Source organism: Lontra canadensis, unplaced genomic scaffold (genome assembly GCF_010015895.1).
Source record: "Lontra canadensis isolate GAN:19392208 unplaced genomic scaffold, GSC_riverotter_1.0 scaffold28, whole genome shotgun sequence".
In the NCBI taxonomy this organism is placed as follows: domain Eukaryota; kingdom Metazoa; phylum Chordata; class Mammalia; order Carnivora; family Mustelidae; genus Lontra; species Lontra canadensis.
The window spans coordinates 14,901,471-14,927,876 of record NW_022631022.1 but is presented as its reverse complement, the minus strand read 5'-3'; the positions used below and the strand labels follow the sequence as shown (position 1 = coordinate 14,927,876).

General features: G+C 46.9%; 1 protein-coding gene across 1 annotated transcript in view; it reads left to right on the top strand.

Annotated features, from left to right (window-relative positions):
- THSD4 (thrombospondin type 1 domain containing 4) overlaps positions 1-26,406 on the top strand; it is a 551,822-nt gene that overhangs the window by 12,665 nt on the left and 512,751 nt on the right. Inside the window, exons 2-3 of the mRNA XM_032864919.1 lie at positions 9,548-9,653; positions 22,113-22,182. Of these exons, the coding sequence (XP_032720810.1) occupies positions 9,613-9,653; positions 22,113-22,182 (111 nt within the window). The 5' untranslated portion in view covers positions 9,548-9,612. The remainder of the gene's footprint in view (positions 1-9,547; positions 9,654-22,112; positions 22,183-26,406) is intronic.

Genomic DNA, 26,406 nt, shown 5'->3' with positions numbered 1-26,406 from the left:
ATGAACATGCTTGAGACAAAGGAGGAAAAAAATGGGAAGTCTCAGAAAAGAAATAGCAGACATAAAGAAGAATCAAATGACAGCTTTTGAGGTGAAAAATATAATAACTGAAATAAAATCTCATGGAGATGGGCTTAACCACAGAACGGAGATGACAGAGGGAAAAAAAAATCAGTGAATTTGAAGATGTAACAATAAAAATGACCGGATCTGAGCCACAGAGAGAAAACAGACAAGGGGAGGGGGAAAAAGGACAGATCCTCAGGGAGCTGTAGGACTATAATAATGTCTCTGAAATCCTAAGGCAGAAGAAAGGAGGTGGGACTGAAAAATACTCAGTGCACTAAAACTTCCTGGGGTTAGGCTAAGGTACAAACCCACAGAAATCAGGAAGCTTTAGTGACTTTCCAATAGGATAAACCCAAAGAAATCCATACCATGGTACATTGTAGTCAGACTTCTAAAAATAATTTTTCAGAAGAAAAATGAAGTAGGAGGAATCTGTCTACGAGGTTTCAAGGCTTCAGTAGCTACACAGATCCAGACCGTGTCATGTTGGCAGTGGGACAAACGCATAGGTCAGTGGCACAGAGGAGAGAACCCAGAAACATGCCCATCTGATGGTTGACAAAGGATCACAGGGAAATCAGAGACACACTGCAAGGACCTCATTGAGGAGCGGGATGATCCTGGTAGAAGATGGAGTGGAGAGGAAAGAGCCCTGGGATAATGATCAGAGAGGTCCAGAGTCCTTCCCCCGCATGCACAGCTCATTCGTAGAGGCTGAGTTACGGTTGATCTTTTTCTTGTCCTGGTTTGGGTCACAGGGATCATCAACAAAGCAGACACAAGAGACAGGAAGAGTACAGATTTGCATGGCCACTGACACTAGGGGAAAAGGGTATGGTAACGGTTTCTTTCTCCTACAGCCAGTGCCCTTGTATTGTCCCCCTTGACTTCTGCATGACCTTTGTCTCCAATGACTTGCTTCTCTTGGTTTCCTTAAGTATATTTCCTAATTCATGACATGGCTGTCTGTTTCACATTATTGTAATCTTTTGATCACAGCACCTGATTTCAGCTTTGCCTAATACCGGCCCATCACAGAATTGTGTAAAAAGTAAGACTCATTTGCTAAGCTTCTGCTTCTTTCTGTGAGGACATATGTAACCTCTCGGCATCCACGACACAGCAGTGATTGCTACAAATCATTGACTAGATTTCTATCACTTAAAAAAATAATGACATAATTCAGATGTCAATGCAGAAGCCTCAAGAGCCAAGCAAAAAAAAAAATAAATAAATAAAAATAAAAGGCAAATCCTTTCCCCCCTGATGTTCAGAAGCACTGAGGACAGAGTGTGTGGCTGGCTGATTGGTGGTGACCGAGCCGTACAGAGCCGAGATGTGTTCTGGCAGGGCAAATGTGTGCGGGTCCTGAGGACATCTCCAGGACTCAAGGCCAAAGCCGCCCTGCCGTGAGCAGCGTGGAACACAGCCTCACGCGCAGTGGCTCCCCGCTGCTGAGGCCCATGCTGCAGTCTGAGTGTTGTGCACCAGGTCAGTGTGAACACGAGAGCTTCCTGGAAATGTGTATTTGAGGGAGTGCGTTCAGGAGGCTGGAGAGACTGCTCTCCAGTGGCCGGGATTCGGATCCTGCCGCTCGTTCACTAGCTCTGGGACTGCGGACATAGTGCCTCACTGCTCACAGCCTCAGCTTCCCTTTCTGTAAAATGGGGAGGTCGAGGGCACCTACCTTCTAGGGTTGTCTTGAGAACATATATAAACGTGCCTAATTTTATAGAGAATTTTTTCCTGGAAAAAGACCACATGTGCTATCTTCCTCCCAGCCCTGAAGTCTGACCTGGACCCATTTTGTAGACGAATGAGGTAATTGCCCTCTAGGAATCTGTTCTTTTAGAGTTAGTGCATCTGGTCTACTCTCCTTCCCTGACAGGAAGAAGGAGCCAAGGCTCAGCCTGAGCCAAAGCTGCCATTAGTCCCATGGCCACCTGCCTCTGACCAAGCTGGTTTTTGGAATGAGGTGGATGATCATCTGGGAGAGGTCCTGGGCAGCGGGTCTGTGGTTCCCAGGCAGAGCTCAGCTGTGGGAGTCTGATCTTGTTTCCTTTGATAACTACAACCCGGGGATTATAAACTGCTCTTGGCAAAGGGTGCTGGGGAGAGACGGAGTCCTCAGAGTGGGGAGGAGGGCTGGGTCTGTTTCTGGGTGTTTTTGATCCCTAGGTAGGGGTGGCCAGCAGCCCATCACAGCTGTTTATTTGCATATTGGAGGCTTCGGGAGGGGGCTGGGGACTGTCATCAATAACGTTAATTTCAGAAAGCCTTAGCAATTACCATGGAAGCAAAGTGGCTGTTCAGGGGCTGGGCTGGGCAACAGTAGCTTGGAAACACAGTGTGATCACTTGGAGAGAAAGCCCTCCAAGTGAGACTGAACGTAAATTCTTTCTGTCATCACAGAACACCTACTGTGCCCCAGGCGCTGTTCTAGTATTCAGGAAAGTAAAAAACACGCCTTTTAGAAGAGCCTGTGCTCTTCTGTAGTTCTGTGTTAGAAGGGTGAAAGACAAATGCAAATCACGGTGATACACTGTGGCAATTGCTAGATTGGAGTTCTGCTGGAGACTTAAGGGGAAGTAAAGACGTTTAACCATGTTTATCAAGTGCTGTAATCAAATGACTAAGTAATATTTGGGGAAAAGAAAATATCTTCTGCCTTTGATCCATAGTATTGTGTCATTCGAAATTGAAAAAGCAACTTTGTACAGAAGCAGGAACAAATGGCTCATTTATTTTAAATATTTTGCCTTCCCGATTTTTCTGACCTTGAATATTCTCCTTAGTTACCTGGGAAACGTTTTTTTTAGGACTGAAAACAAATGTAAACCACACCAGTGTTAATGACCATGAAAATGATGCAATTTGTATTGAAATCCCTAACTAATCTGTGCTGATTACCAATTCCTCCAGGTAAGAAAGGAGGGGTAGGTGTTTTAGTAATTGAGTAACCAAGCCTGCTGTGATGTGTTTGCTTGAAAGTATCCAGGGAGTTTCAATGGCTCTTCAAACATTTTTTCCTAAATTGGATTCTGTGGGTTTGCAGGTTGGTCTGGGTCAGCCAGCCAATTTGCAGAATGGAGTCTTGGGAAGAAATGAATTATGTGGCTGAGTTTGCCTAGGACAGAGAAGAAAGGACAAGCCCTGCAAGGGGGTAGGACGCAAGAGTGAGCACAGAGGATGGGGAGGGGAATGTTCTTGTGGCTGTCTTCACCCCGCTGGAGGAGGCTGGAAATGGGACTTGGCCGGGGTGGGGGGGGGTTCCTGGGACCCTGGCCTGAATACCCCGCGGGGGGGGGGGGGGGGGGATTCTGTCCAAGGGTTGTGGGGCTGTGGGGCAGGATGACAGCCACCAGAGGGCTTGGGAGGGGCGGGCCTTCCGTGGAGGCAGCACAGGTCTTTGGGGGGTCAGCGCCTTCCTTCTGGTTCTAGGGCAGCCGTTGACCGAGTATCTGCAAGGGCAGAGAGAAATCAGCCCTGGGCCCTGTTGTCTAAGAAGTGAAAGTCGCAGGTCTCTGTTCTGATCATTTAAGCCAGTCCTGTCTGGATGAGGGTAGAAGGCAGTGTCAAATGATGATCTAGTGCATAAAATCTGGGCTCAGGCTGCCTGGATTTGAATCCTAACTCCCCTACCTACTAGCTGGCTGGCTTGAAAAAGTGACTTAACTTCCCTGTACCTCCATTTCCCTATGGTACTCCCTTCATAAGGTTGTTGTGAGGATAAAATGAGTATGTCACACATGGAGAATGCCATTTGGCACATGGTAGCCATTGAGTAGATGTTTGCTAGCATCCTCAGCCTCATGATTATTATCATCTGAAACAATAGATTATTAAGTGGCTCATCTTGGTTTGCTTTGCTCTAAACGATGTTCATGGCACAGTAAATATTCATGTCTTAAAGTGTTTCATTTGCCAGCAAATTGGTGAGGCATACCCAGTCCCTAAGGGGAGCATCCATCCAACCAACCATCCATCCATCCATCCATCCATCCATCCATCCATCCATTTACTAAATGTCTAGCTGAGCATGAATCTCTGCTAGGTGGGAGGCAGCGAGTCTAATAGAATGAAAAGAGGACCAGCTCTGGTGTTGGTGATCTGTGCTCAAGTCCCAGGCCTACCCTCCACCCACCCTGTGGCCTTAGGTTTACTGTGAGGATTAAATCACATGATTCATGTCCCATGTCAGGTGCTTAGTAAAAGCTGGTTCCTGACTCCTCTTCCCCTTGACTGATAATGGAAGACAGTCGTGGGTTGGACAATGATGTTGGAAGCCTACGTCCTGATACTTTCGTCCGTAGACAACTAGAATGTCAGGGGGCATGGCAAACGGCTGGCCACGGTTCTGTGAGAAGAAAGTTGGCAGGAATGATGGCGGAGATGAAAAAGGTGTTGGTGATGTTGGTAATGACAGGATAGGGGTGAACGTAGGCCCAATCCCGAGGCTCTCATTCTGTCAGGACCTTTGGGGGTGGCCTTCACAAAAGAAAGGGCAGCTTCTGAGACTTGCCCCCCACTGCTGATTTAGGGTCTGAAACTGCCTCCTGGAATCCCTGGTGCTCATTCTTGGGGTGAGTCCCTTCCCTTGCCACAGGGCATAGGGGTTTTGTGTGGTTGGTTACTTTACATCAGGGGAGTTCTAGAGGGAGAAGCACAAGTGTGGGGGGAAGGCAAGGAGGTGGAACTGGACCCTGATTTGGGGGGTGGCCTCGGGGTGGGTTTCTCAGAACCCAGACACGAGAGGCTGAGGAGATCCTTCTCTTTGAAGGTATGCGGAAATTAGGTGGGTTTTTCCAGGAGTTCTGGTCAGGCCATGAGGAGAAGGGGAAGGAAAGATCCTCAGAGGTGGGCATCTGGGGAAGGGGCAGCAAAACAGTGCCATTATCCAGGGCACGGTGGGCTCTTTTGGGATCCAGAAGCATTTTCTGCCCTGGGTTAGACCTGTCATAGCTCTTTTGGTCTCCACCATACTGAGCCTTAGAACCCCCCCTGCCACTTCCTCCTGGTGTGTGGAGACTGTGACTTTAGCCTGACCCGAATCAGGCGACTCTTCCGCCTTGCAGGATTTTTATGGAAAGGAGACAGGGTCGGGCCTTCATCACCCAGGGAGCGTATGTTGGAACTTGATTGTTGGATTTTTTGATCACTGTCAAGAAAAGTTATAAATCAACAGAAGCAAACCTCAAAAAGCAGAATCGGCTCCACAGAGAGAATGTTTCCTCAGCTCGCTAGCTTGGCACAATGTTGCCAGATGAGTTTTCGGGAAACTTCCCTTTCATCAAACCTCCCTGGTCCAGAACCTCCAATGGCTCTTTTCATCCATCTCATCAAAATTCTCCTGGTGCGGCTTTTCGGGGGCTTGGATAATGTCGCTTCGCCTCATCTTCATGATTTTATCCCGCCTGATCAGTTAGAACCCTGCCATGACTTTTGGTCTTCCTGAGCAAGGGCATTTAAACAATTCCGTGATCTGTAGTGAGGCACGGTTACCCTCCCTGTGTGCGATGGACACCAGTGTGTTTCTCTGCTCTCTTGTTCTTTTCTCTTTCATCTTAAAAAGCACAGGTTATGAAAAAAAAAAAAAAAAGCACAGGTTATGGAGCACCTGGGGGGCTCAGTTGGTTAAGCCTCAGACTCTTGATTTTGGCTTGGGTCATGACCTCAGGGTAGTGAGATCGAGCCCTGTGTTGGGCTTCCCACTTAGCGGGGAGTGTCCTTGAGAATCTCTCTCTTCCTCTGCCCCTCCCTCCCCTAAAATAAAGAAGTAAATCTTTAAAAAAAAGGGGGGGCAGGTTATGACCCACAAAATTGATTCCATGACAGACTAAGGGGTTGTGACGCACAGTTTGAAAAGTGGGACTAATTTAACACAACAGTAATCGTGGAAGGACAAGTGAACACAGGAAATAGAGCAGCTCCCAGCTCTGCTGGACAAGCTCATCAACCATACCATGAGATAAAAGTAGCAAATTAAGTCTGATTAAGAAGTTGGTTAAAAATCATTCTAGGTTAGTGGCCTCCAAACGGTTTGATTGCACCTTCCATCGGTAAAAAATGTTTACACGTGTAAGTCCCGGGTACTGTTTGTTTATTATCCTTTTTTAACTAATGTATGATATGACCACATAACACATACATCCCAAATATACATTTTAAAAGGATGAGATTGGGACACCTGGGTGGCTCAGTTAGGCATCCAGCTTTCGATTTTGGCTCTGGTCCTGATCTCAGGGTCATGAGATCGGGCCGCACATTGGGCTTTGTGCTGGGTGTGGAGTCTGCTTGGGATTCTCTCTCTCGCTCTCCCTCTGCCCCACTCCCCACATATGTTCTCTCTTCTCTCTTAGAATAAAATAAAAGGATAAGATAAAGATGAAAGAAATCCCGTTTTAAAATGACACGCTAATCATGATGGCTTCATTCTATTGTCAGCAAATATCTGAAGGCAAAATACACAGAGAGGACAGGGTTCACGGTTCTTAGCAGTGACTATAAATCTATTTTCAAATTGTTTTGATAATTTAAGCTGTTTTTCTGGCGGACTTGTCAGATTTGGAAGCCAGTTCTTTGCAACACATCTCCTTTCCTCAGCATCACCCTTCCTTTCCTGACAAACCCAGAAAAGCTCCGTTGGCACCTGGCTTTGCTACTTCCATCCACTGGAAGTCTGGAGGAGGTCATCATTGGCACTTCCCTTTCCCTCATGCCCTCGGTGGTTCATTTACCACATGCTGGGGATTTTAGCTCTCCATAGGGGGTCAGGTCCTCTCACGTTCGCCTTCCATTGCCATGTTGTACCACACGGCTTCCCTCTTCCTCCCAGGTTCTCCCACACCTGTCCACGCAAGGCTTTCTCCTCCTGCGGTGTCCCCTCTGCACCTGGCTGACACCTGCTTACCCATCAAGCCCCAGCATAAACGTCACTTCCTCATTGGGACCCTTCCCTGACCAGTGCCTGGTATCCTTCCTGAGGCACCTTAGACTTCTTTCCTGGTGCTTAGCACAACTGTAATGTTCCTTCAGTTTCTGTTTGGTTAAAGTATGTAGTCCTCCGGCGTCTGGACTCCGTTCCCCTGACAGAGACCATGGCTGCGGTGTCGCGCGTGCATGCGCACATGCGTGTGTGTGTGTGTATGTGTGTGTCCAGCACCCACTTGATGCAGTCTTAATATTTAATATTCACAACAACACTATGGTAGTTTGAAAAGGATCCCCACTTTACAGATGAGGACACTGAGAGACAAGAGAGGTAATGCCGAAGGTCAGCTGGTTCATGAATGAGGATGTTGGTCTCAAACCTGGGTCGTGCTGGTTATCATGTATACATTCTGTTCATTTATAACCTGCGTAGACTAAAGGTTGATTTTATGTCCCATCTTCCTTGCTGATGTCTGACTGGCCCTTGACAGTGATTCTTCTCTTGAACGAGCTTGATTTGTGACTAGGGTCTCTGTATAACACTATGTACCCCGTGCTGTTCTAGATAACACTGTCCTTTCCTCAGACCATTCCATGTCCCTAAATCTTATCTACCGAAGCTAGATTATAAAGCCAGACCTACACTCACTCATCCTTTCCTGGAATCTCATAATAAGTAAATAATTGTTGATTAGTGGATTATTACTAGCAGCTCGGCAAAGATTTTGTCTTCCTCCCAAGTCAAATCCAGTCTTCGCACATACCCACTCCCCAGCCAAGAGCACGACCCTGCCTTGGATTCAGAGGAGTTTCAACTGTTCTAGTTTACACTTGTTGGCCTTCTTCCTGGTGGATCTCAGCTAACTTCTGGCTGAGACCCAAGAATTTGAGGGTCTTCAATGCCATGAGTAATTTCATGAGTTGCTGATGGCTAATTAGGGATGATTACAGTTAAGAGGCTTTCCTTTCTTAATAGCCCCCAGAAAGGGCTGGTGGTAATTTTTAAAATCTTGATTATCTTTCCCTGGAAATGGAATGTTCTGATTCTCATGGCTGTCTTAAGTCCTTATAATTTATCTCCGCCTCCCCACCCCATCCTATTCTAGTAGGAAGGAAATTTGAAGTCTTGGGAAGAATGTGGAAACCAGTGATTTTGGAAAACTGGCTTTGTTGGAGAGGACCCCGGGGCATGCCTTGAAACCTTGCTTCTTCTATTTGCCTTTCCCTGAAAGGATATGCAAGAAGAGGGGAGGCTGGGCCATGAGTTTTCTGCCCAAGTTCTACTACATTCCAGCCAAGCTTCCCATCCCAGGCTTTCTGATGCTGTTTAAAATTTACCTTTGACACTGTTGGCTCATTTGACGGTGTTCAGTCTGTTTAGTAAGGGCTTCTGAGTAAAGGGGTTCTATCGTCCTGGTTTTTTTTTTTTTTTTTTTTTTTTTTTAAGATTTATTTATTTATTTGACAGAGAAAGAGATCACAAGTAGGCAGAGAGAGAGAGAGGAGGAAGCAGGCTCCCTGCTGAACAGAGAGCCCGATGTGGGACTCGATCCCAGGACCCTGAGATCACGACCTGAGCCAAAGACAGAGGCTTTACCCAGGTGCCCCTACCGTCCTGTTTTTACAGTGATCACACAGTTGAAGAGTTGCCTGACCTCTTTGTACGTCGATGTCGGCAGAGCTACTTGGGGATGGATGCCGCTTGGTGCCAGGCACTGGGCTGAGCACAGCCCGTGTGTCCACTCCCTAATTCCCCACCACCTGTGGCAGCTCTCAGGCTGCATTTTTAAAACAGTATCACAGATATAATTCACATTGCGTACCTTCACCGATTTGACGTCTAGGATTAAGTGATTGCTAATACCTTGACAGGATTGTGCGGCCATCACCACAATGTAATTGGAGAACATTTTTGTCACCCCAGGAGGATACCTTGTACCTCCCGTGAGCCCCTCCCCACCTTCCTGACCTTGGTAACCACTAATGTATTTTCTGTCTCTGTAGGTTTGTTTATTCCGAACATTTCCTATAAATGGAATCATGTAATATGTATCCTCTTGTGGCTGGCTTCTTTCACTTAAGGCAGTGTTTTCAAGGTTTGTCCCACTGTACTATGTATCGGTCCATTTCTTTTTACTGTTAGGCCGTATTTTTAGCTCTACAGTACAGTTGGGAAAACCAAGACACACAGAGGAGAGATGACTTTCCTATGGTCACAGAACCTTTCATAGAGGGAACTAGATTTCCAACACCATCTTTTGCCCAATGCTAACTCTGCTATGAGCCAGACTCTAAGATAATTGCACTAATAGTAATTTATGGAACATCTTTTATGGATCAACCCGTGTACTAAGTGTTCTATACATTTGTTACCTCCTGTGCCTATATAATCAGATTTCGATTGGGAAATCTTGTAACCACAACTGGGCAGTGACATTTTTGTTTTAATGTCTTCCATTTGCTCACTTCTGGTTTCATTGGTCCACTAAGGCTCTAGAATCTTCCTAAGCAAATGATGCTGAAAATCGTATTATTGTTCCTTCTGCAGGAGCCGGACACCACTTCCATCTGGAAAGTTAGTAACATCTCAGAGGCGCCCTTGCTTCTTCCGGGATGCCCAGCATCATGGTTTCTCATTTCATGGGGTCGTTCAGGTAAGTGGGGAACCTTTTAAAAAAGACAAGGGGAAAATAGGAAATTCGATATTTGCGTTTTACAGCGTAGTCTCTGCAGTAATTAGCCTCGCGGGTCTGCACGTCAGCGATCTCTCTGCTACACTGTGTGTGTGTGTGTGTGTGTGTGTGTGGTCAGTTTGCTCTTCATGAGGGCAGCGAGCCCTAGGGAACCGTGTGCTGTGGGGAGCGTGCTCGGACCGAGATCTAGGCGGCTTGGCTGCCACTTTGTGCTCTTTCCTGGGGGCCCTCCAGGATTAAGATTTATATTTTTGAGTAAAGATGTTCCTGGATCTGTGGGTCTGTATCCTAGCCGCGCACTAGAATTACCTGGAGAACTTCACACAGTTTGGGTCCTCTGGCTGCATCGGTACCAATTTTGACTTAATTGATCTTCTCTGCTTAAAAATGACCTCTCTGGTTCCTTCTGCTCCGAACATCTTGACCTTCACCTGCATTTTCTATTTGATCCTGATGTCAACCAGGCGAGCTAAGTAGGACGAGCAGTAGTATCATCTCCGTTTTGTGCGTAAGAAGACCGTGCTGCTAACTCCGGGATGCACGCTGCTGGAGTGTGGGGTGGGGAGGAGAGCTTGCGGCTCTGGACCTGCCGTCTTTGCTGCTGAGCCTGTTCTTCAAGCTTTTCTTTTCTTTTTTAATTAAAATTTTTTTTAAATTTTTTACATTTTATTTTTTTATTTGAGAGAACGCCAGAGAGGGCATGAGTGGGAGGGAAGGGCAGAGGGAGAGGGAGAAGCAGGCTCCCCACTGAGCAGGGAGCCTGATGCGGGACTTGATTCCAGGACTCCAGGATCATGACCTGAGCCGAAGGCAGACACTTAATGGACTGAGCCACCCAGGCGCCACCACACCTTTCTTTAAGCTGATGGACCCTTTTAAAAATTCATCAGCCTGAATGCTGTGTAAAAACTCCCTATATAAAATGGCCAACCGCAGTATTTTATTGAGATGAATTTATTTCCTAAGTTTGAATCTGTAACATTTATACCATATGAAATCAATGGGTCTGTTTTGATAAATACCAACATTTGAAATCGGGATTTATGGGTGATAGCTGGTCCATCAGCCTCAGCATCTGGTCTATTCTGCACTTGTCTTGGCTGCGTAGTATGAAGAGAATCTTAATCATCACAAGTAAACACTTGCAGTTCGTGGAGGAAGCTCGTCTTGCCATCTCAAGAGACTCTTTAAATAGACTCAGAATCAAGACAGTGGGGAAGGAAGAACTTTTTGTTTAAAAGTTGAGGCACTAAGGATATCTTGTCTTTTTTTCTTCCATAACTATACATCAGCCCCACATGCTTAGAACTTACAATTAAAAATGAAATGGTCTATAATATGTTATTATGGTGGTGCCACAGATGATGGCCCAGCTAGAGAGCTAGAGCATCTGCCAGCCAGTGCTCTTAGGCCAACGCCTCACATTTAATTGAGTGTAGTGCGTGTGTGTGTGTGTGTGTGTGTGTGTGTGAGCCTTAGTCTGTAGTTGCTTGTATAATTTTATATGAACAGACATGTGCGGGCCTGAACTCCAAAAACCCGTGCAGAGCTACAACCTTCTTCATTAATGTCATTCACAAGCATGTCACAAACACTCAGAGAAGGCAAGGAAAGCTCCATTCTGAGGCTTCTGCAAAATCCGGCTATGCATAGGGCAGCCCAGATCTGTTCAGGGTTAGACGTTAGCAACTCATCTAAATCAGTATGTTGGTATTTTTAAACCATAGTTTGAAAGTAGTTTATTTCTTTATTTTTAATTATTTATTCGACAGAGAGATAGAGAGCACAAGTAGGCAGAATGGCAGGCAGAGGGAGAGGGAGAAGCAGATTCCTTGCTGAGCAGGGAGCCTGATGTGGGACTCGATCTGAGGATCCTGGGATCATGACCTGAGCCGAAAGCAGACGCTTAATGCACTGAGCCACCCAGGCGCCCCTGAAAAGTAGTTTAAAGGGTATTTCAAGACACGAGCTATGCATCCTGTTTGTAGAAGCTCTAATGGCCCCCTGTCTACGCACAGGGCAGTGAGCGATGCCATTGGGTCACTGGGTCAGCTCATGACCACAGCATGTGTGAGTGCCAGGACCCAATGGGGGACAGAGAAGTGGTCACAGTCATATACGGAACCGGTTTGAAAAGAGCAGCGGGTGACCAAAGCTGGGTTCACCATGTGGGAAGCAGGTGTAAGTCTGGCCACCATCAGAAAGGCCCCGACAAGTACTGAGGATCCTCCAAAATGTGGCCACCGAGGCACACAAGGAAGGCCATTGCTTGGGAGAACTCCCTTCTGCAAAGTTTTTTTTCTTGATGGAATTTCATAATTTTAACTGATGCCCCTGCAAAAACAATGGACCTCTTGTAATGACCTGATTGGTGGTTGGAGCCCGTCTCTCTTCAAGGGGTGCCTGGGGGACTCCCCTCCGGACTGTTCATTCTCTCGGAGAAATTGCCCACAGGTTAGAAGTGAGCAGGGTAGGAGTCGTTGAAAGCTAAATGTGGTCTTGTTACCCTTGGGATGGAACTCCGAAAGTCTTACCACGCCCCCAGCGTTAGGGTCCTTCCGAAGGGGTTGTTTGAACAGGGTGACTTAGCAGGACGTTTCTTTAAGAGTTCTGCTGTAAGGAGAGAGCATATTGTGAGCTCTGAGGTTGGATGATTCTTTGCAAGAGTTCAGCGAGAGCTTTCCATGAGGTCTCCTTCTTAAGCCTTTTTGCATTGTTTCTAAGGCCTTGTAAATCTATTTTAATCTGAAAAACAAAACAGAACTAGAGTGACGTTTGCATAAATGCTTTAAAAAATGTTCTTGGGCAAAGGGCTGTGTTTACTTTAAGAGTGAGTTGTCTTTGATAACACTGATAGATGATCCAACATGAACACGCACAGATGTTAAGGGCTTGTTCATTTTGATGAAGGCAACTGAGTACATAAAGATCGATTGGACAAGCTGGAGGACTTGTCTACCTAAAGAGGAAACAGGTCACAATAAGAAGTTCCCTGCCAAGAAAATCCCTGAGAGGAAAGACCCTTTAAGGGGATTCACTGTTCTGATAGGCAGAGATCTGGTTTTAAAAATCCCTCCCCAGTTTTTGCCAAGCCACAAAGAAACAGCCAGCCAGCATCTCCCTCATTGAAAAAGACAGAGAAACCCTGAGTATTAACATGGTAAGGGTGTCTCTGGCCTGCTCAGAGTCTGCAGTCATAAAAAGAATCACTGTTAAACCCAGGGGCAGAAAAAAACACTAAAACCTTAACTCTTGCTAGAGCTTGTTAGTGAGCGGTCATTGAACGTGAGACGAGCCTGGATGCCATGTCAAATTCAGGGCAAGGAAAATCCATTTAGGCCAAAGGGTTGGTCATGGCCATATTAGGGGGTCTTTGTCACCTGTTACGACTTAATGAAGAAGAGATACTAAGTGAAACAGAAGTACACACATTTCTTAAAGTCTTGCTCCAAATGATGCACCTTAAAAATATATGTAATATGTGTATGTTACAACTTTATGTGTTTGTGTAGTGATTGACTGGAAGCAAACACAGTTTTCTGTAGAGTGAGTATGAGTACAAGTGGGGAGGACCACCTACCATGGCCAGCCAAGAGGACTCTCTCTCCAGCCGGTCTGCTTGGTCAGGGGCTCATTCCGTCCCTCGCAGCATGCTTTAGTATTAAGTCAACGGCGCCGATTTTTGAAATGAAAACACAGAGGAAAACAAAACAGTTGAAAATGCCAGACAAGTGGTTAAGTTGGCAGGAACAACATTTACTTGGTGATCCTTATTTTGAATAGTAGGTTTTGAAGAAATACAGATGTAATTAGAGAGATTACAGAGGTAGATGGTGATTTTTATCGATCTTATGAAGTAGGGTTCTGGATCGTTTTAAGGGGTTTACAGGTTGATGGCCCTAGGTCAAGTGTCTGGTTTTAGTCTTCTGAAATGTAAAGCTTTTCTTTGCCATGATATACAGTTCAGCAAAGTAATATTACTGTAATGCCTGTCAGCTACTTCACTTAGAAATACAACCAGAAGGAACTGAGGAAATGAGAAAGAGAAAGGTGGCCATTCTGGGGGAACTGAAAAAGATTCTGAAGACAGAAAGGAAATAAGAAGTGGGTTGAGAAGACGTGTTTGTGTGAGAATGCCCCAAATAGTGATGCTTGAGGTAGGATGGATCAGTGAAAATGGAGACTCCCCTCAGGGATTGAGAGATCTATGGTCATTGGGAAGGATTGTGGGTTCAGTCTGTGTCCCCATGCCAGTGACCAAGAAACGGGGCAGAGAAGGGGAAAATAGGGGAAGGAAGAAGACAAGAAAGAGGAGGAAGGAGGAGAAAGAGGAAGGAAAAGTGGAAGGGAGAGGGAGGGTGGAAGAGGGAAGGGGGAGGGGAGGAAGGAGAGGGTGGAGGGTGGGAGGAGGAAGGGGGAAGGGGAGGAAGGAGGGAGTGGAGGGTGGGAGGGGGAAGTGGGAGAAAGGTGGGGGAGGTGGGAGAAAGGTGGAGGAGGAGGAGGGTAAGGGAGGTGGAAGGAGGAGGAGGAGAAAAAAGAGAAGGGCCCAGGTTTGATGATCAGTATTAAACAGCATGGTGTTAATAAGGCAGGAGAGACTTTGGGTAAGCCTTCATCTAAACCACTACCCAGTTGATGCTTGATAAATATTTGTTGAATATTGAATGAATAAGTTAATAATTATCTTTTGTGTAAAAGAAAGAACATTTTTCTTTCCTGATGAGGATTGTTAATTACAAAAGCAGGTTAAAGCAGAAAGTCATACAAATGATACACGCACACACCTTTAACAGTTTATTTTTAACTTAAAACACATGTATGTTCACTCACTATGTTTTGATGTGGGGCCAAGGACTTTTCTTGGAGCTGGAGCCCCTGATTGTCCGTCGTGCGCAGACCACACCCGTAAGCATCATCTAGGGTTTCCATTTGGGTTTCTTTAACGTGGAGTGAGAATTTAAAGACATTTGCAAAGCAATCCAAGTGCAGATGATTCTCGATTTTTATTATTTTTGCCCCTAATCATTTACAGTTGTCTCATCCACACCTAATTTGCCAGCAGTTTTTTTTTCTTGGCTACTTGCCTTATTGAGTCTTTTCCGTAGCCATCAGCTTCATCATCCATCAGCTTTGTAGAAACAGCTAACAACTACTCTTTCTTTTTGTGCTCCGTTTCATGGGATTGTGGACTGCTTGAATATTTGTAGGGACTTCAAAGCCACTGGCATAAACAGGTTTGGGAACATAGTTGACTCTGTAGGAACGCAGCTCTTCTGGTGCGAGCCGAAAAGTACGAGGGTACTGGGGAAGAACCTGCTGGAATCTTTTAAGGGAAGCCTGGTAGGAGAGCCCTCTGAATGGTAGGCCAAGAGGCTAGGAGGAAATAAAATCGTTTTTTGGAGGACTGCCCTGGCAAACCCCTACCTATAAAATGAAGGCAGGCATTCAGACGCTATTGATTTTTCTTTCTGCCTGGCACAGCCCTGTACCTGGATCCTGTCCTCATCACTCAGGACTTGACTGTGGGATTTGCTAGAACATTCTGTACCAAAAAGGGTTCAGTGGAGTCAAGGTGTGATCACTGGGCTGCCAGAGACCCATTCCGTATGGACTCAGGGGATGAATAGGCCTCCGGGGAACATTGCCCCCCTCCCTCCCTCAGGGGCTAGAACCCATAACTGCCAACTTGGGGAAGTCTTCTTTTTAGGACCGTCTTCCTTTTGCCAGTTCTTTAATTTTCCCAACAGAGGATTCTGGGACGCTCTTAGAAAAACACTTGCATTGCTGGAGCGTGGCTGACAGCAGCTCTTTGCCTCTCTGGCCCTCCCTCTGGTTCTTCTTTCTCTCTCCCTTCATTCCATCCTTCCCTTCTTGCATCCACTGGCTGTTCATTGGCCCTGAGCTGGGACCAGAGCTGTGTCGACCAGAGCCTGCTCGTTGGAAAGATGTATCAGAAGCCATTCCCTCAAGAAATACCGAAGGGTGTCGTGTCTTAAAAAGCCGGGCTGTGACAGACACCTCCCTTTTCCAGAGGCCCCGGTTCAGAAAACGCAAATGGCTTCTAGCGTTGAGAACCTGGAAATAAGCAATAAAAGCCAATAAGCATTGAGTAGGTGTCTGCAAATCCAGGCTCCAGATCGGAAACATTCACCCCACGAAAGCCAGGCGGGCCCCTCCCTGGAGCCTGCTGGTCTTACTTTGGCTGCAGGTTGGTTCCGAGGCCAAGGCCGAGGTGAAGGGAGCCGAATTAGGAGGACATGGGCTCAACCACAGCGCAGTAAGCAATTCCTGACGGCAGGGAGGAGACAGCAGAGGGCCCGCTGGATTCAGAAGACCCCAGGCGTCTGTGCCTCTCAGCCGCCCTGCTGCAAGGCTACCACCTTGTGCTCTACCAGTGGTTTGATACTCAACACTGGCGGTCCCGAGCCATCCAGAAAAGGTGACTTCAGCTCAGCATGCTCCATAGAAGAAAGCAGGAAAATAAGTAGAATGTACTTTTTTTTTTTTTAAAGTTTGGGATTGAAATGGTTAGCTTCAATTATTCTAAAATTTAAAAGGTTCTCTAGTGAGGCTGGATAAACTAGGTTTTATCACATGTACTTACTTTCTGATTATTTTTGCAAGCATGACAGAAAGTAAAACAGATGTGTGAAGCCACAGCCTCCTAAGACTGGGGAAGAAAATTGATGTGATGAAATGCGGGGTTCAAAGGGGTGTTGTGTTAACGAGGCCCTAGAGCACGGTGGTTAAGCATCCGGGCCAGGGGTCTGATTGCTGGCATCAGAATCAGCCTTTGCCACTAGTAGGTGTGTGTGGTCTTTGATAAGCAAATAAATGACTTAGCCTCTCTGTGCCTCCATTTCCTTACCTAAAGAGTGGGTATAAGAAAAATGTTGGGTAGGATGGTTGTGGAGATTCAATGAAATTATACCCGAAGCATGGAGATCAGTGGTAAACCATCCCGTCTTCATTTCCCATGTCCCTCTTTTTTCTGCCTCTACTCTTAACTGCTGTCAAAGGAAGGCCAAACATGGTGACAGGCATGCTGGGCAAACCTTTTTCATCTCTGGAGCATAGTAAGTAGAGATTTCACTTCAGTGCTAAGATTTTGGCTCTCTTTCTCTAAGGTCAGTATAATTTTATTAGTTTCCAGGTTGCTCCCCAAATATCTCTTGGGTTATACTAACTGAAGAAGAAGTAAGGCTTTTGGGTTTTGATTGTTGTTGGTGGTTTTCTTTCTTTTTTTTTTTTTTCCTGTTTTCCTTGTTTTGTTACTTGATATGCTCAAGTATTGAGTTCATTGAGGTGAGCTCAGGTACCTGGTGGCTGTGACGCGATCCACCCCCTGACCCAGATCTGAGGATGAGTGGCATGGGGGGTGGGGTAGGCTTGACCTGGGTCAATCCAGAAGCCCAGAGCAGAGCGCCAGTTCCATGCTATAAATCTTGTGCCAAATTTCAATGAGCATTATTTTCTACATGAGGAAATGAGATGATGCAGTGTTTAAAATCTAGAACAATACTGGGGAGATGACATTTTTTTTTTCTCCTGTGTGTTCTGATGTGAAATCTTGGGTCGTTTCTACTGCAAGGTGAATCGGAAAGTCTTCGTAGGAATGTGGCTTCCCCCGCCGCTTGGAGGGGAGTGTGTGATTTGTTTGCCAAAGGCCCTGGTAGCCTTCAATCTGTCAAAACGTTGCAAGCTGGGAACAGTTTGCCAAAGTAAACTATCAAAGTGAAATAACACACGAGTTGCACACACACAGACACACACACGCACACACAGACACACACACGCTCTCCCATTGCCCCAACATTAATTTTGAATCGGGTCAGGAGGAACAAGGGTTTGGGATAGATTGTTGGTGTTTTGAAGCAGTTGTGGGCACAGCTATGGAGGACCAATTACATAGGTATGTGTGAGCAGGGTGGGGTATCCTAAAACAGACTCTACTGAGCAGGGGTGGGAAACTTCCAGCCCTTGGCAGAGGTTCATCTGGCCCTTGGGGTTATATATTGCTCTGGCTGCTGTTATTGCAGCCCAAAGAATAATTTCCCCTCTGGGGGAATTTATTCTATTCCATTCAGAGCAGAGCCCATTTAATAACTAAGAGTTTATTCCAGAATGAATTTTATCGGTTACCCCTATGCATTTAGGTCCACTAGGACCCAGCTCAGTGAAGAAAAGAAGCATTTGAACACTAAATATAATTTGTGTTGCATTTTTGCAACAAGAGGCACCAACAAACATTTTGTTGTCATAGCTCATGTCAATCTGATGAGAATAAATTTTGGGGGCATCACCCAGAAATTGAAAAGCACAACTGATCTTAATAAGTCCCTCATGAGATAGTTTTCAAAAGCCCCCAAAGTGACTTGGGGCATTTTTGAATCTGTTAATTCATACTATTTCCATTTGTCTTAAAATTTCATAAGTTGTCAGGAGGATGTGGCATCATTCTTTAATTCAGTAAATGAAGCTTTTACTATATAGCAGATACTCACTGAATGCTGGGGAATAAAGTAGGGATAAAACCAGCTCCTTGATCTCATGGAGCTTGTAGTCTAGTGGGTGGAGGGAGAAGTTTAATTGAATAAAGACTCAACCTGTGAGATAGTAAGAAAGAAGCTCTTTTGTGCAGACTGGGGAAGGCTTTATGGAGAAAAGACAGCTTTGGGCAGACACCCAAAATAGGGGAGGGGAGGAGCTGTAGAAGTATCTGACCAGGCAATATAGTTGACCAGGCAACTTGGAATGCCCTTCCTCTGAGACAGAAAACACCCAGAATCTTCCCTCCTCTCATCTTCTACTCTCTGTCCTGCCCCATGTCCCCTGGAAAGGTATGGAAACAGCCCGGGATGAGTGGTTATGAGAAAGTGCTTCTGATTGCATTACAGATATGTGGCTTAGGTGTCTGCCAAGAACTTGGAGGGACTGAGGTGTGTAACACATTTATGGAGCTGCTGTTTGTTTTTTTAACAAAACCACACCAATCTGGTTTTTCTTTCTTTTTTTTTTTTTTTTAATGTGAATAAACAGTGCCAGAATGTTACCATGGTTCAGAGTTGTAGGCACAGGTTCATGAGAAGGCTGTCTTTCACCTTGACTCATTTGAGGGAGGCAGGGCAGGTCATATTATTCCCATTTTACAGATGGGGAAACTGAGGTCCAGAGAGGAGTTAGTTGTGCCAGCTCATGTAACTAAGGAGCATAGACTCCCTAGTTGTGATGCACATGCACCTGGATTTGGAGGTCAAACTGGATCCAGCAAGGATTCAGCTAGAACATACCTGTTCTCTTCCCACCAGCATGTTCACACCCACTCCTTTAGATGCCCCTGCCTGGTGGTGGGAGGACATCTTGGGCAGTTTTCTGGTTTGTTACAGGTTAATGGGCAGTCTTGTTTTCAAGTATCAAAAAGTCCTGGGTGGCTCAGTCCGACTCTTAAGCATCTGACTCGAATTTGGCTCTGATCTTGATCTCGGCTCAGGTCATGATCTCAGGCTCTTGAGATCGGCCCCACATCCGGCTCTGAACACAGTGGGGAGTCTGCTTGAGATTCTCTTTCACCCTCTCCCTTTTCCCCTCCCTCTGCTCTCTCTCTCCTAAAATAAGTCAACAAATCTTTAAAAAGAAAAGTCCAAAAAAGCTGTACTTGTAGGAAGGGAGAGCTTTATTGGTGGAATGCCTGTCCTTTTAGAAGCTTTAGTTTTCGTTTTCCTTCAGTAGTTTTTGGTATTCATCTAAAATGTGAGTCACTTCACCCTGTGATCCATGTACCTGTGCACCGGATAGTGCAGAAATAGAACGTTTCCATCGTCACAGAAAAGTCTACTGGACAGCACTGACCTAGATCCTTGGCAAGTTATAAACCAGCTCTTTGATTCTCTTCATGACTAATTTCATATTCTATTTTTCTGGACAGATCCCCTGCTTGGAAGGATTTTGCATATAGATATTCAACATTAAAAAGAAAGTCTGGGGGGCCCCTGGGTGGCTCAGTGGGTTGGGCCTCTGCCTTCAGCTCCGGTGGTGATCTGGGGTTCCTGGGATCGAGCCCTGCATCGGGCTCTCTGCTTGGCGGAGAGACTGCTCTCCGCACCTCCCTACCCTGCCCCGCCTGCCTCTCTGCCTACTTGTGATCTCTGTCAAAAAAAAAAAAAAAAAAAAAAAAAAAAGTCTGGTTAGGAAAAAAAAGTCTCATCAGATATAAAAACTTTTATGGGCCCAGCATGCTAGATATAAAAAATTTTCGTCTCTCATTCAATTGAAAGTGTCTCTCTGCCCCCAGACTGGGAGGGTGGGGCTTCAGGCCCCCTTAGCTAGGAGAAGGGGGCGGGGCTGTTTTCTTCCCACGCCCAGTTCTTCACCTGGCCCCTCCCTCTGCCGCAGGGGAGAGGGGAGGTAACCGGGCAGAGGGTTTCCATTGGCTGGATGCAGCTGGAGATCTGGTGTTGCTGATCTCAGGTTGGCAGAAGTCTAAGTTCTGTATTCTCCTCTCCTGGGGCACTTAGGGTGCCTTTTGGAGAACCTCCCCCTCACTTGGGGTGTCCTGCTGCACATCTCTTTATGACCCTCCCCCAAGACCCGTACTCCATGGGTACCCACCACTGATCCCCTAACCCTGGCGGGCAGCCTTTGGTGAGGTCCTTTCTAGACAACCTAAACCCAGCGATCCATGGTGCCTGCCTTCAGTTGAGAGGGAAAGGTCAGCATATTCTGTTCCTGCAAGTTCCAGAAATGTTCCCCTCCAGCCCTCTCTCTCCACTCTGCCCTCCCAGGCACTTCAGCGGAGTTTTGTCCTTGAGATACTTTTCAGGGGTAGACTCTGGCACTGGTCCTTCATATCCTTAACATGGGGGCTCAGATAAAGTTTTCTACATGGCAGCCCTCCTGGCTTGTCCTGGGTGGGAACTCTGACTTCTCCTACAAGAGACGAAGGGGCTGTGCTCAGCGCTCCTGCATTTCTCTTCAAAGAAATCTGCACGGGGTGAACTTCTCTCACCCTCTGGCCCGCTTCTTGCACAGCTGGTGGTGGTGAGGGGCGACAACATGGGTTAGGGTGGGGCAGTGGGGGCGCCTCCTTTTCTGGTTCTTAGCAGATGGTGCAGCCCTTCCTGTTTGAAATGGGGTCTATGTACTACCTTTGGGCCTCTGCTTTGGGGATGCATCTGTCCCCTCGTTCCATGGCCCCCTCACCCCGCTTCCCGCCCCGTTGCTGTCTCTGACCCGTCTGTTCACATCCATTCTGGGTGGTCTGCCAGGGCCTGGCTAATTTTCTTACAACGAGGGCCTTAGGGCGGCATTTAGGATACTTGGAGATGGTGGGAGCCTTTTCTAACCCCACACGCCCTAACTCCCATGTTCAGACAGGCTTCCTCACGTCCACCTCCGCACAGTGAGTTCTGCTGGGACTGGAGTAGTGTTTTCCATCTCACAGTTGTGTTGGAAGCCTCTGAAAAGGGTGAGAACCACCCAGGTCACTTCGCTGTCCTCAGGATTAAACCCTAAAAAAAGGGTCCAAAAGACAACTAAGTAGGACAAGTGGCCTCTTTTCAGGGATGCTTCAAACCATGGTGTTGATGATTTTGAGTCAAGGGACTTTGGGCATTTTAGTTAATTGACAATGTTTATCCTCTGACTAACTAGGTGGGTGTTTTCACCTCCATCATCCCCAGCGACCCTTACAGAAGGTGAGGACCTTGAGGGTCAGAGACATCAGTTTGCCCAGGGTCACCCAGATGGGAACGGTGGAGCTGGGATTCCATCCTCAATGTGTTTGAATCCAAAGCCACATCCCTCCCAGCACACCCTGCTGTTTCAGGGCCAGCTGGCTCCTATTCCACACCTTCCCTTTATTTGATGACAAGTCCTAATCAGGGCTGGTGACAGTAGGGCTTAACACGGCTAATCCTGCCCATGGAGAACATCTGTGACACTCAAGGGCCAAGAACGGGCAGAGGGAAGGCTCCAGGGGAAGCCTGGGGTGTAGGAGAGAAGCTTCCCCGGCCAGGCTCAGAGCCTCACTTTTAGCATGACCTGACCAGCTCCACTAGGACCAAGCACGCACTCCAGCCATTTCTCTGTGTCCGGCCTCCCCAAACCTCCCGGCCAGCTTCTGTTGTTGGCCCCCTCTTACCCAGGAGGAGACTGAGGCTCCCGAAGTTGCACATCCTGACTTAGAAACCCCGCTGGTGCTGGGAAAGGGTTTGAGCCCAGATGTACCTTGCTTTAGCCAAGCCCAAGCGCTGCGCTGCCTCCCCTCCCTCGAGACTGGCCCTTGGCACCTTGGCTGGGTCCCATCCCAGGGCAGGGGTTGGTCTGATCTCTCCCTTCCGGTGATGAGGGGGAGCCGGTGCCTTCCCCTGGGGGCTGCTGCAGCAGGGGACATACTCACGGTTGCTCTTTTTCCCTTCTCAGTGTCCTGGGTTCCCTCCTGCTGCTTGGACTCCAGCTCGTCTGCCCACAGCCCTCCACTGAACACAGAAAGGTAAACCATGGCCGTTCAGAGGCTTTGCTTCTCTGCACCAAGGGGCTGGGGTCCCTCCAGGCATCACCCTGAGTTTGGTTCTCTTTGGAGGGGAGTCACCACTAATCTTGGGAGGAAGCACTGTTTATAAGATGTTCCCCAGTCCTGTCCCTCTGAAGCCCTTGGAGCTTAAGAATGAAGCTGGCGCCCAGAGTCTGTGTCTGACCTGAGAGCATCGCTGGTGTTGCTAGCTGTGTCCTTGCTGGTAGGACCACGAGGGCGAGCTCGGTGAGAAGACCACCCACCTGGGAGTGGTAGAGCACCAGCATGGGGCTTTGACCCCCTCTAGGGGCCGCAGGTCTTGATGGTTAAAGAAAGGCTCTACCTAAAGCTGGGGATGGGGCTGTACCTATAGGCAAGACGAGCCCCGATGGGGAGCTCCGACCTTTGGCAGGAGGGCATAGCAGCCCCTGGCAGCCAGCAGCCAGGCAGGGAGTGAGCAGAGAAATAAAGACCTGGCCCTCTCTTTGTTCCCCTCCTGCGTTTCCAGCTGGGGACTCCCCTGAGCTGGGCCCACCCAAAAGAAGACAGAAATCCCTTGATGCAGTCCTCAGAGGCCAGCCTCTGAGGCAACAGGGCTGGATGGAGAAGTGGAGGGCAGAACTTCTGGGGGAGAGGCTTGCAGATGGTATCAAGCATGCCTCCCTTCAGGCTCTGTGTGTTTTGTAGCAGGTGTGCTATTGGCGGCTGCTGAAACAAGCCGAACCAGGACAGGGGCATGACGAAGGCTCCCTTAGGAGCAGATGCATGAGATGACTCTGAGAAGGTCCCTAAAACCCCTTCCTACTACCTAGAATCTCCTCCTCCCTGTAAGTTAGGAAATGCAGACACTTCTCAGAGGAATGATAGGTCAGGCATTCGTATCTGAGTGTGACTAAGTTGCTTGGAAACTTTCCCCAGAGAGGGGTTTCATAGGGGAAATCCAGGAGAGAAGGGAGCGGACAAGAGCAGGCCCAAGGGTTTGGATGTGACCCTTCTTACAAGATTCTTAATACTCTTGTCTGCATTGTCTAACTTCTCTTAGGTCTGTGGCTTATGTTCTGTCTTTGGTTTTCCGGGCCAGGTACGGGCCTGTATTGTATTGTATGTCCCACGAGGATGTCAGCTCCACGAAACTGCTATCTTCCCAGCTTGTTGAATGAATAAAGAATGAATGAATGAATGAATGAATAGAAAACCTGACCAAGGTCTCAGCCTCATGTTGTTAGAGTCACTGGAAATCTATATGCCTCTCCCTTCGCTGCATTATCCCCATTCATAATTTCAAGAAGTCAGAGAGGACAACTCCTGTAGACGGAATGTTTGTGTCCCCCCCGCAGCCCCCGCAAATTCACATGTTGAAACCTAATGTCCAATATGAAGGTATCTGCCAGTGGGGCCTTTCAGGGGAGGGGAGCCCTGATGAATGGGATTAGTGCCCTTATTAGAGTCGGGAGAGAGCTTCCTGCCTGCCCCTGGAGGATAAAATGAGAAGTCTGCCACTCAGAAGAAGGCACCATGATCTTGGATTTCTAGCTTCCAGACCTGTGAGAAATCAGTTTCTGTTGTTTGTAAGCCACACAGTCTCTGGTACTTTCGTTTAGCAGCCCAAACTGACTCTGACAAAAGCAGGCACTGAGAGGTGGGGGTGCTGCTCTGACAAATGCGTCACATGATGGAGGTGGCTTTGGAACGTGGTGGCGGCGGGCAGGGACCGGAAGAGTAACGGGGGGCGTGCTAGGAGGAGCCTGCGTTGCCATGAGAGGACTTTTTAAGGTGTTCTGGTGCGAGCTCAGAAGGGGAGAACAGTGATCTCGAACAAAAAGGTGGTGGACTGCAGGCGGCGAAGGATGGCGTCTCAGACAGAAATGAGAACGTGTTATTGGAAACTGGGGGACAGGCCATGCTTGTTATAAAGTGGCCAAAAAACAAACAAACTTGGCTGAATTATGTTCCTGTTCTCGTGTTTGTGGAAGGTGGCCCTTGCAAGCGATGAAATTAGATATTTAGCTGAAGCAATTTCGAAGCAAAGTGTGGAAGGAGTGGCCTGGCTTCTCTCGCCTGCTTGTGGCAAAATGTGAGAAAAGAGAAATGACTTAAAGATGGAATTGTTAATTGGAAAGAAAGCAGAGCCCAGAACTTAAAAGACTTGAGAAATTCTCAGCTAATTCATACTGAAGAGAAGGAGAAAGTCTTTAGGGAGAACACCAAGGGTGTGGCCAAGAGACCATTTGATGATGAGACTAGTCAGCCATCTCACAGAAGCCAGGACTATTTTCCGAGACCATGGGAGAATGCAAACTAGGTGTTCCTTGTGCCTGACCCTCCACATATCTCCTCTCTGGGTGGTCTCCACGGCCAGCACTCTCTCCTCGGCTGCCCCAGGTGCTGCTCCGGCAACCTGGTGAAGTGTGGGCTGTGCCCAGCGAGCCACAGGGGCATGGCTGCTTCCATCTTGACTTCAAAGGTCAAGGCCTCCCTGCAGGTCAAGGCCTCCCTGCAGAGCCATGATCCTAGGCCCTAACCCTGGAGAGCCACAGGGGGACAGGCTTGCCCAAAGCTCTGGGGGCAGGGCACCTGGGAGCCTTGGGGCCTCAGCCTTCCCCAGCAAAGCTGCAAGCAGGAGCACTGTCCCATTGAGTCTGGAGAGCAGGAGCATCAAACCAAAGAGGATTATTCTTGAGCGTTAAAGTCTAAGGGAATTTTCCACCCTTGGATTTTGTACTTGCTTGGGACTTGTTACTCCTTTCTTCTTTCCTCTTTCTCCCATCTGGAGTGGGAATGCCTGTCCTGTGTCTGTCTCACTGCTGTATTTCAGAAGCATGTGACAGGTGTGACTAGGCATGTTCACAGTTGGAGAGCAGATTGGCTCAGGACAGGTTGTATGAATTGAGGTGATATTTAGATGGGCCTAGTCTTTAAAGTTGACGCTGGAACTGGTTAAGAACTTGGGGGCTGTTCGGATGGAATAAATATATTTTGCATATAAGAAGGACATGAATTTTGGGGGACCAGAGTGAAATGTGATAGATTGAATGTGTCCCCCCACATTTATATGTTGAAACTTAATCCCCAGTGCGATGGTATTTAGAGGTGTGGAGCATTTGGGAGGTGATTTGGTCATGAGGGGATTCTTGCCCTTATAAAAGATCCCAAAGAGACCTCTGGCCCCTTCTGCTAGATGAAAGTACAGTGAGAAGCCTGCTCTCTTTAAACAGGAAATGGGCTCTCCCAGACACCAAATCTTCCAGCCCCTTAATCTCAGACATCCCAGCCTCCAGAACTGTGAAAAAATAAATGTAAGTTGGTCATAAACCCCTCTCCCCGCATCTGTGGTATTTTTGTTTTAGCAGCTGGCATGGACCAAGACAGCTGTCTTTTCACTATTAAGTTATACTATTAATACTGTTTACAAGTGTCAAGGTTGTTAATCTTAATAGTTGAATTGTTGAATCAATTGTTGAATGAATTGTTGAATAGTTGAATCAATTTGCCAGTGTTTGATTCTTGTTGCTCAAATAGACCATCATAGCTGAAAATATTTTATAGATGATTTACTTTGCTATTTTCCAAGTTAGCCTGATGACTGATACATACATGTATACATATATTTCATATATATCACATATATACATGACATATATATCCTGAAAAAAAGGTTCACAGATAGGTATTACTTTTATGTTTCTTAAGTATTTGTTCTGAACAATGAAAGAAAAAAGTCTATGAGTTATGTTGGAATGTTAAATTTTATTTTATTTACTTATTTTTAAAGATTTCATTTATTTGAGAGAGAGAGCACAAGTGAGTGGAGGGGCAGAGAGAGGGAGAGAAGCAAACTCCCCACTAAGCAGGGAGTCCAATGCGGGGTTCCATCCCAGAGCCCCAAGATCATGATCCCAGGACCCTGAACTGAAGACAGATGCTTAACCAAGCCAGCCACCCAGGCAGCCCTGGAATGTGGAATTTTAAAATTGAGTAGAAAGTATCCCATCTTGACATATGGTACCTCCCCAAAATATTGAAAAGAACTTTGCAGTAGGAAGATTGATTAATTTTTTTCAAAATTATTTATAGATTAATTTACTTGGAGAACATACATTTTAGGAGAGCTTTCAAATATAATTATATGCATTTTGGCTGCCAGAGTCATTGTCATTCACCCTAGAGAAGAACAGATTCAGTACTTTCTTGGATGTTGAATTT